Source organism: Jaculus jaculus, chromosome 7, assembly GCF_020740685.1.
Source record: "Jaculus jaculus isolate mJacJac1 chromosome 7, mJacJac1.mat.Y.cur, whole genome shotgun sequence".
NCBI classification, from domain to species: Eukaryota; Metazoa; Chordata; class Mammalia; order Rodentia; family Dipodidae; genus Jaculus; species Jaculus jaculus.
The window spans coordinates 116,520,183-116,531,332 of NC_059108.1; the positions used below are offsets into that span (position 1 = coordinate 116,520,183).

Below are 11,150 nucleotides of genomic sequence, written 5' to 3' on the forward strand. Positions count from 1 at the left end.
CTCTCTCTTAAATAAAAAACTTAAAGTTTAAAAATTATTTATTTATAAAAAAGAGAAAAAGAGAGAGAATGGGTACACCTGGGTCTTCTGCTGTAGCAAATTAACTCCAGACACATGCATTCACCACTTTGTGCATCTGGCTTTTTGTGGATTTTGGGTAATTGAACCTGGTTCTATCAGGCTTTGCGAGCAAGTGCCTTTAACCATATCCCCAGCCCTAATTTAAAGTTTTTATTTTTATTTTTATTTATTTATTAAATACAGAGAGGGGGAGGGTGAATGGGCACACCAGGGCCTCCAGCCACTGCAAATGAACTCCAGATGCATGTGCCACCATAGTGCATCTGGCTTACATGGGACCTGGAGAGTCGAACCTGGGTCCTTAGGCTTCACAGGCCTTAGTGCCTCAACTGTTAAGCCATCTCTCCAGCCCTGATTTGAAGTTTGTTAAAAAACATTTTTATGGGCTGGAGGGATGGCTTAATGTTTAAGGTGTTTGCCTTTAAAGCCAAAGGACTCGGGTTCTATTCCTCAGGACCCACATTAGCCAGATGCACAAGGGGGCACATGCATCTGGAGTTCATTTGCAGTGGCTGGGGGCTCTGGCGTGCCCATTCATTCTCTCTCACTCTTTCTCTATCAAATAAATAAATAAAAATATTTTAAAAAGCATTTTAATGTATTTACACATTTATTTTCAAGCAGAGGGAAAAAGAATGGGAATGACGGGCCAGGTCCTTTAGTCGCTTCAAATTCCAGATGGGTGTGCTGTTTTGTGCATCTGGCTTTATGTGGGTACTTGGGGAATCAAGCCAGGGTTGTTAGGCTTTGCAGGCAAGGCCTTAACTGATGAGCCATTTCTCCAAGCCCAATTTTATATTTTAAAATTATTTATTTGAGAGAAAAAGAGAAAGTGTGGTCCTCCAGGGCCTCCTGCCACTGCAAACACACTCCAGACAGATGTGCCATTTTATGCATCTGTCTTTACGTGGGTACTGGGGAATTGAACAAGGGCTGTCAGGCTTTATAAGCAAGTACCTGTAACCACTGAGCCATCTGTTCAGCTCCTGATTTAATTTAATAAAAAATTCTTTGGCTGGCTGGTCTGAGACTTAGATTTCTTATTTTTTATGCTGCTTTCCTTGTTTTTTAGTACTGTTAATGGACCCAACTGTAGGGTCAAAGGAAAGACATGTTTTCCTTTCTAATAGTTAAGCAGTTCCAGAACAGAGTTCCATTAGCTGTGGTGTATACCACATTCCTTTCTCTAAACAAATCCCAGTGTTATGGGATGTGAAAGTGATTCTAACCAAATCTGGGCCATATGGCTACTCTTGGATCCTGGCAGGTACATAGTGGTACTCAAGTTCTGAGTCAGATTCTGCTCTTCTGGCTCTGCCTCTGCAATTCTACTGCCAGCCTTCCACATAACAGAGAAACTGCATTTTAAGCAAACTACATGAGTAGATGTAATGATGTTGCAGGAATCTTTGTTAGGAAGGTACCTAGTATGGACACAACAGGCAGTCAGCAGAGCAAGCAGGGGACAATAGAGCCATGAACCAGGCTTTTTCCTCATCTCTATGATCTGTCAGTCAGATTCATTTTGTTACTCATTGTGGCTAATTGACTTTCTAACTCAATTAGGCATCCAGGTCAAGAAGGCATCGGCAAGTCAAGCTGGACTCTTCTGATTCCGACTCTGCACCTGGGCAAGGGCCAGTCACAGCAACTAAGAGAAAAAGGATCAAAGAAACAGAAACAGAAGCAGAAAAACCAGCAAGAAGGAAGGTGTCCTCCAGAAACAAAGGTATTTTGTTTTGTTTTTTCAAGGCAGGGTCTCACTCTAACCCAGGCTGACCTGTAATTCACTATGTAGTCCCAGGGTTGCCTCAAACTCAAAGTAATCCTCTTACCTTCTGCCCCCAAATGCTGAAAGGTATTTTTGAAAATCTTACTAAAACTGGGCAAAGGAAAATAGGTCTTCTGTGTAACCTGTCCTCTCCTTTATTCCTTTATGGAGGGGGTTAGACCTGGGCAGAATGGAGCGTTATCTGTAGTTCCAGGACTCTGGAGGCTGAGGTAGGATTGTGAGATTAAGACCAGCCTGAGTTGTATAGTAAGTTCCTGTCTCCACAAAATAAAGATTACAGATCTTGTTAAGCTCTTGAGATTTAACACTAAGGTAAATTTGGGGCTGAAGAGATGGCTCGGTGTTAAGCACTTGCTGCCCATGCATACCTGAGTTCCAATCCTAAGAACCCACCCACATAAAAAGCTAGATGCTGGGTTGGAGAGATGGCTTAGCAGTTAAGGCACTTGCCTATGAAGTCTAAGGACCCATTTTTGATTCCCCAGGACTCTCATAAGCCAGATGCACAAGGTATTGCTTGCATCTGGAGTTTGTTTGTTTTTTAATATGTTCTTTTTTCCCCTTTATTTATTTTTTTGTTACTTTTTATTTATTTATTTGAGAGTGACAGACAGAGAAAGAGGCAGATAGAGAGAGAAAGACAGGATGGGCGCGCCAGGGCCTCCAGCCCCTGCAAAGGAACTGCATCTGGAGTTTGTTTGCAGTAGCTGGAGACACTGGCACACCCATTCCCTCTCTATCTGTCTCTTCCTCTCCCTCTGTCTCTTTTATTACCCCCTTCAAATAAATAAATAAATAAATAAAATATTTCTTTTTTTTCTTTTTTTAATTAACAACTGCCATACTTATAAAAAATATCCCATGGTAATGCCCTCCCCCCCCCCACTTTTCCCTTTGAAACTCCATTCTCCATCATATTCCCTCCCCGTCTCAATAATAAAATATTATTTTAAAACTCCAGATGCCAGGCTGGAGAGATGGCTTAGCAGTTAAGGTGTTTGCCTGCAAAGCTAAGGGACCCAGGTTCGATTTCCCAGGACCCACTTAAAACCAGATGCACAAGGTAGCGCATGTGGCTGAAGGCCCTGATGTGCTCATTCTTTCTCTATCTGCTCTTTTCTCCTTTCTCTCAAATAAATACAATAAAGTGGGCTGGAGAGATGGCTTAGCGGTTAAGCGCTTGCCTGTCAAGCTTAAGGACCCCGGTTCGAGGCTCGGTTCCCCAGGTCCCACGTTAGCCAGATGCACAAGGGGGTGCACGCGTCTGGAGTTCGTTTGCAAAGGCTGGAAGCCCTGGCGCGCCCATTCTCTCTCCCTCTATCTGTCTTTCTCTCTGTGTCTGTCGCTCTCAAATAAATAAATAAAAAATGAACAAAAATATTTAAAAAAATAATAATAAATACAATAAAGTAAATTTAAAAAGAAGCCAGATGATGACCTAATGGCTCTGGTTAAGATGGAGCTGTAGGAACCACACCAAAGTAGCCTAGGGAGAAACCAGCAAAATATACTCTTCTACTAAAGAGTGAGGTAGGTGTATAAGAAATTATCAGCTGCAGCAGAGAAGTAGGAGAGATCTGGAGCGTCCAGAGCTACAGAAGCAGGCAAAAGCGTTCCAGCAGTGGTGGAACCAGGTCCGCGTGGCCCCAGCCGCAAGGCTTGGCTTGAGCTACAAGGAAAAGCCAGGTGAGGGGATTCTCCACTCACACAGTTCAACAAAGAGAAAGACAAGCTACTAGGAAAGTATGAATGGGGATTTCAAGATACATGGGATACTATGAAAAGATCAAACATAATTCAGGGTATAGTAGCAGGAGAAGAATTTCACTCCAAAGGCATAATAGGTATTTTCAACAAAATCATAGAAGAAAACTTTCCCCAAATTGGGAAAGAGATGCCAATGCAAACACAGGAAGCCTTTAGAACACCGAACAGACAAAACCTGGTAAAAAACCTTTCTTTGCCATAATTAAACTACCAAACATACAAACCAAAGGAAATATATTGAAAACAGCTTGAGAGAAAAATCAAGTCCCATACAAAAACAAGCCCGTCAGGACACAGCAGATGACTCAACACAAACTTTAAAAGCCAGAAGGGCTTGGAATGATGTATTCCAAGTTCTGAAAGATAACAATTGTCAAAAGAAGCCAGATGCTATAATAGGATCAGCGAGAAGGGATGCAGAGGCAGGAGAACTGCAAAGTCACGGCCCCACTAGCCTGGTGAATGCTGTGAGGGACAAGAGGTCCTGTCTTAAACAAGGTGGAAGGTGAGGACTGACAGCCAAGGCTGTCCTCTGACCTTGACACACACGCTGTGGCGTATGCATGCTCATCCTCAAATATCTGAACAGACATACCCCGAGTTATTTTTTTAGATCCTTCAGAGCTTGTTGAAAGAGACTCTAGGAATTATATTATAACAGATTTATTATTTTATAGCTGATGAATCTAAGCCTGTCCAGATTTAGTAACTGTCAAAGTGCTACAATTGGAAGATCAGCCTAGAATTCTTCATTGTGTATTTTGTTAGTATTGATGTATATGAGTCAGTGTGTCTAGAATATAAACTAATGATTCTGTAAAGTATATTTTCCTTTAGTTTAATTAATTAACCTGTCCTTTGTAAAATTACCTTTGCTATTTTACTACATATTTTAATGGTTTGGTTTTAAAAATATTTATTTATTTGAGAGAGAGAGAGAGAAAGGGGGGAGAGAGAATGAATGGGTATGCCAGGGCTTCCAGCCACTGCAAACGAACTCCAGATGCATGTGCCCCCTTGTGCATCTGGTTTACATGGGTCTTGGAGAATTGAACCAGGATCCTTTAGCTTTGCAGGCTGACACCTTAACTGCTAAGCCATCTCTTTTGCCCTGGTTTGCTTTAAAAAAAAATTACACAAATAATATATATTCATCATACATAAAGTTGTCTTTTGGTTCTTAGGCTTGGAGGGCAAGAAGAATATTGGGAGCATTAGTAAATATTTAATATTTTTTTATTTGCAAGTAGAGAGAAAATGGGCACACTAGGGCCTCCAGCCACAGCAAACGAACTCCAGATGCATGAGTCCTTTTGTGCATCTGGCTTTATGTGGGTCCTGGGGAGTCAAACCTGGGCCATCAGTATGTGGAGATTGACATCCTGAAGTTGTGTGTACTGTTTTGGACTCTGCATTCTGAGTGGGTGAAAAGCTGTGTTAAGAGCTTCTAGATAGGGCTGGAGAGATAGATGGCTTAGCGGTTAAGCGCTTGCCTATGAAGCCTAAGGACCCCGGTTCGAGGCTCGGTTCCCCAGGTCCCACGTTAGCCAGATGCACAAGGGGGCGCACACATCTGGAGTTCGTTTGCAGAGGCTGGAAGCCCTGGCGCGCCCATTCTCTCTCTCCCTCTATCTGTCTTTCTCTCTGTGTCTGTCACTCTCAAATAAATAAATAAATAAATAATTTAAAAAAAAAGAGCTTCTAGATAGATGAACCCACTCATTCCTCTAGTGACTGGATGGAGCTTTGTTTCTTAGCTCTCCTTGTTGAATTTGGAAACTCATCCCTGGAAATTGTAGATTTCTTTTATGTAGGTTATCTAGATCTTTTAGGTGTGTTTAAGTCATTAACATAATATAGATGAGTAAGTTTATGGTTGCAAGATTGTGAAGAGGGCAGGAGAGGTGGTTTAGTGGTGAAGGCATTTGCCTGCTAAGCCTAAGGACCTAGATTTGATCCCCAGTGCCCACATAAGCCAGATGTGCCAAGGTGGGCATACATCTGGTGGTAGTTTGCAGTGGCTAGAGGCCTTGGCATGCCTATTCTCCCTCCCAACAAATAATTAAATGATTTTATATATTTATATAATTTATAATTATATATAATTATAGTTATAATTACATATAATATATATTTATATTTATTTTTATATTTATATTATATATAATTATACGTTTATATTTATATATTTATATAATTTATATAATTTTATATAAATATTTAGTAATTGTAAATTAAGGGAAAGTCCTGTTTCATTCATTTAGTGGGAACCTAATAGCATTTCATTAAGCTTGAACTGCACTAAAATGGAGGTGTGTTACTATAGACTAGTCAACTCTGTGTTGCCTTTATTCTGTAAAATTTGTTCCCCATTATGACTCTACACATGTAGGCATCAGAGTAGGAGGCTCAAATTCATTTTTATTTAGTTTCCTGCTTTCTTTGCTGATAGTTAATGTTTCTGTTCTATGAAATTAAAATAGCTGAGTTCATGCTAACTCACTCAATATTTATTGAGGTCCTACAGTATTCCTGGTACTTTTATATACCATCATATGAAGAAACCAAAATCTGTTCTTGTGGCACTTATGTTCCAGTGGATGGAGTGTACTGTAAAGAAATGAGTCAGTCTACAACTTATGTGGTCCAAGTGTTGTAGAGAATAACCAGTTTATTATAAGGAATAAACAGTGGTGTGAATGGGTGTTGTATGCTAAGTGGCATCTGCTGTGACAGTATTAGTTGACTAGTTTGATGAGGATATTTTGACAGGCAATTTGAGAGAGACAGACAGAATGGGCATGCCAGGGCCTCTAACTACTGCAAAGGAACTCCAGACACAGGTGTCACCTAGTACATTTGGCTTTATGTGGGTATTGGGGAATTGAACCTGGGTCCGTAGGCTTTGCAGGCAAGTGCCTTAACTACTGAACTCTCTCTCCAGCCCCAAAAGTTTTTTTTTTTTTTTTTTTAAGGTTTTAATTAAGAAGAGAGGAAGAGGCAGATAGGGAGAATGGGTGCACCAGGGCCTCCAGCCACTGCAAATGAACTCTAGACACATGTACCACCTTGTGTATCTGGCTTACATGGGTACTGGGGAATCGAGCCTGGGTCCTTAGGCTCCGAAAGCAAATGCTTTAACTGCTAAGACATCTCTGCAGCCCCTAATTTTGTTCTATTTTTTTTTGTTCATTTTTTATTTATTTATTTGAGAGTGACAGACACAGAGAGAAAGACAGATAGAGGGAGAGAGAGAGAATGGGCACTCCAGGGCTTCTAGCCACTGTAAACGAACTCCAGACGCATGTGCCCCCTTGTGCATCTGGCTAATGTGGGACCTGGGGAACCGAGCCTTGAACCGGGGTCCTTAGGCTTCACAGGCAAGCGCTTAACCGCTAAGCCATCTCTCCAGCTCCTAATTTTGTTTTTATTCTGTTTTTCTCATTAGAAGAATTATGGACTATAATCAAAGTATAGATTATTTATTTACTTATTTATTTATTGTGATATAGGGTCTCATTTTATAGCCTAGGCTATCCTGGAACTTTTTATGTAGAACAGTCAAGTCTTATACTGGAGGCTCCCTTGCTTTGGCTTCTGAATACTGGGGTTAAAGATGTGTTCCCCAAGAGAAAGGAAGGGAGTAGGGTACCTAATAGGTTGATATTGTATATATGTAAGTACAATGATTGAGATGGGGAGGTAATATGATGGAGAATGGAATTTCAAAGGGGAAAGTATCTGGGGGAGGGAGAAAATTACCATGGGATATTTTTTTATAATCATGGAAAATGTTAATAAAAATTAAAAAAAAAAAAAGATGTGTTCCTCATTATCTGGCTTTTGTCCCCCCCTCATACAGGGTCTCACTGCAGACCAGGCTGACATGGAACTCACTCTGTAGCTCCAGGCTGGCCTCGAACTCCTGTCTACCTCTGACTGCCAAGTGCTGACATTAAAGGTGTGTGTCACCACACCCAGCTTATTCCAGTTTTTCTTTTTTTTGAGATAGGGCCTCTCTCTTGTCTAGTCTGACCTGAAATTCACTATGTAGTCTCAGGCTGGCTTTGAACTCACAGCAGTCCTCCTACCTCTGCCTCCCAAATGCTAGTAAATAAAGGCATGCGCCACCATACCCAGCACTTGGCTAGTTCTTTTTTTTTTTTTTTTTTTAATGTAATTTATTTATTTACTAGAGAAAGAAGCAGACAGGCAGATAGAGAGAGTGGGCACACCAGTGTCTCCAGCCACTGTAAATGAACTCCAGACGCATATGCTACCTTGTGCATCTGGCTTTATGTGGGTACTAGGGAATTAAACCTGGGTTTAGGCTTCACAGGTAAACGCCTTAACAGCAAAGTCATCTCTCCAGCCCCCAGCTAGTTTTTTTTTGTTTTTTTTTTTTTAAACAGGGGGAGAGTGTGTGTGTGTTTGTGTATTTGGGTCCTCTAGCCACTGCAAAGAAACTATAGATGCATGTGCCACTTGATGCATCTGGCTTTATGTGGGTACTGGGGAATTGAACCTGGGCCAGCGGGCTTTGTAAGCAAGTGCCTTTAACCACTCAGCAATCTCCCAAGACCCTGTAGTTTTATTTTTTAAACATTTGACTTTTTAAGGTTGTAATAATGATATTTTTTTTCTGAAAAAGATTTTTAAAAGATTAATACTTTTTGTTTTTATATAAAATCATTTTCTAATATCTCTAAATATTTCCAGGTAATGTTCAGAATGTACCTAAGGAAGAAACCTCCTTACATCTGAGTATGCCAATCATTACAGAAGAGGAAGAAGTGGACAGTGTTAGTGAAGCAGGTACTGGTGAACTTTGTTTAACTAGTGAAGGCCTCTTTAGACTACCCCTGGGTGCTCTTGTGCCCCTCTGGCTCACTGGGGGATTTCAGTGTTAGTCACAGTGCTCATCGTGACACATGGAAGTGTGAGAACACACTGATGGTGCACATGCCCCTCAGGTTTCTGTGGGTGCCTTCGTCTCACAGGTGTGATCCCAGGTCTGCCCTCCTGTGCTCTGATAGTGTTCTGCTGTGTTCGTGGTTCTGGCTGCCACCCTTGTAGGGTTCTGGTTTCTTTTTTTAATTTTTTGTTTTTTTGAGGTAGGGTTTCGCTCTTTTTTTAATTTCTAAAAATTATTTTTATTTTTGAGAGAGAGAATGGATGTGCTAGGACTTTCAGCCTGCTGTGAACAAACTCCAGATGCATGCGTCCCCTTGTGATGCATGTGTGACATTACACACTTGCACCACTGTGCATCTGGCTACCTGAGACATCAAGATTTGAACATGGGGTCTTAAGGCTTCATAGGCAAGTGCCTTAACCACTAAGCTGTCTCTACAGCCCTGATCAAATTCTTTTAAATTTAATTTTATTTTTTTAGAAAGAGAGAATGGGCATGCCAGATGCAAATAAACTCTAGACACATCCTCCATAATATGCATCTGGCTTACATGGATTCTGGGGAATTGAATCTGGGTCCTTGGGCTTTGTAGGCAAGAGCCTTAACCAGAGCCTTTTCTCCAGCCCCCAAAATTGAAATCTTTTTTTTTTTTTTTTTGGATTTTCGAGGTAGGGTCTCACTCTGGTCCAGGCTGACCTGGAATTAACTCTGTCATCTCAGGGTGGCCTTGAACTCATGGCAATCCTCCTACCTCTGCCTCCCGAGTGCTGGGATTAAAGGCGTGCGCCACCACGCCCGGCTCCAAAATTGAAATCTTAATCATGTCATTTCACTTAGCACTCACTCTCTTAGATACCTTTTAGTTTGGTTATCTTGGGTCCATGCCAGTTTTCATACCTTTGTGAAAACATCAAGTAATTTAATACTTGGTAAGTAGGATTTAAGATGACTAAGGCCACTATCTTCATATACCAGTATCTCAGTAAGATTAAAATGCTACTCTGTCTTTGGAGACAAGAAGTCTTAAATGGCAATTTCATTTTGAATAAATAAATTCATGTGCATTCTAGGTTTATGATTTCCTGTTTTAAAATGTTTTATTTTTTTTTTATTTTTCAAGATAGGGTTTCACTATACCCCAGGCAGACCTGGAATTCACTATGGAGTCTCAGGGTGGCCTCGAACTCACAGCAATCCTCCTACCTCTGCCTCTGAATGCTGGGATTAAAAACGTGCACTACCACGCCCAGCTAAAATAAGTTTTAAAGTTAGAATGCAAGGTGATGGGCCTCATTATGATATGCATTCGTTTATGTGTTCTTTGTCTTATCCCCTTCCCTTGCTGCCTCCGTACTAGATGTTCACTGTGAGAGTGTTCCTGAGTTATACCAGTTAAAAATCTATATAGTTTAAGTGTACGTTCCAATTAAGATCATCATTTAAGTGTCAATTATTGTAAAGTTTTTTTAAGAACTGACAAGCTTTTTAGAAATATTTAATTAATTTATTTATTTGAGAGAGCAAGGGAGAAACAGAGAGGAAAAGAGAATGGGCAAGCCAGGGCCTGCAGTCACTGCAAACAAACTCCAGATGTATGTACCCCCTCGAGCATCTGACTTACATGGGTCCTGGGGAATCAAACCAGGGTCCTTTGGCTTTGCAGGCTAAGTCATTTCCCCAGCCTGACAAGTTTCTTTAACTTGTGTCCATAGAGTTCACCGCACGCAAGAGGAAAAGAAGAAACTGAACAAGAGCCTGATGAAGAGTTCAGATTTGCGTGCTGACAGAAGAACAAAAGGGTTAGCTTGTGTTCTAAACAGGAGTATGCCAGTGTTAAAAATGATTCTTCTGAGAAGCTAGAATCTTTCATTTGAACTAGGAATGCCTTAATACTGATGAACATTTAGAATAGGAATTTATTCCACAATTTAAGTTTGTTGTGAAATCTGCATAAGTGAAGATACAGTTTGCATTTAGAATGTAATAGAAACAGTTCTATAATTTGTGTGTTATTACTATTTCCTATATTTATATGTATGTATATATGTATATATTGAATTTTAGAATTTGTAAATGATTTATATTTACTATTTTGTGTATTACAACATTGAATGCAATAGAATTTTTGCCTTATTTGGTTTATTTTATTTTTTATCAGAGAAAGAGACAAAGGGAAGGGGGAGAGATTTGGCGTGCCAAGGCTCCAGCTACTGCAGTCTACCTCCAGACAATGTGCATGCATCACTTTGTGTATCTGGCTTATATGGGATCTGGGGAGTCAAACATGGGTCCTTAGGCTTTGCAGGCAAGCACCTTAACTACTAAGCCATCTCTCCAGCCCTTTTTATTTTATTTATTACAGACGGTGGGGGGGGGGGAATGAATGAATGGATATGGGTGTGACAGGGCCTCTAGCCACTGCAAACGAACTCCAGATGCATACACCATCATGTATATCTGGCTTATGTGGGACCTGGAGAATTGAATCTGGGTCCTTAGGCTTCATAGGCAGGCACCTTAACCACTAAGCCATTCCTCCAGCCTTATTTTTAAAAAGTATTTATTGGGGATGGAGAGATGGATCAGCAGTTAAGG

General features: G+C 40.7%; 1 protein-coding gene across 2 annotated transcripts in view; it reads left to right on the forward strand.

Annotated features, from left to right (window-relative positions):
* The window catches only part of Snapc1 (small nuclear RNA activating complex polypeptide 1), a 29,728-nt gene extending 18,971 nt beyond the window's left edge, over window positions 1–10,757 (forward strand). The window contains exons 7-9 of one of the 2 annotated variants that reach the window (XM_045154861.1): window positions 1,648–1,810; window positions 8,360–8,455; window positions 10,268–10,757. In XM_045154861.1, the coding sequence (XP_045010796.1) occupies window positions 1,648–1,810; window positions 8,360–8,455; window positions 10,268–10,302 (294 nt within the window). In that variant the 3' untranslated portion in view covers window positions 10,303–10,757. The remainder of the gene's footprint in view (window positions 1–1,647; window positions 1,811–8,359; window positions 8,456–10,267) is intronic. The other variant, XM_045154860.1, reaches the window with a different exon arrangement.
* Window positions 10,758–11,150: the final 393 nt, after the last annotated feature.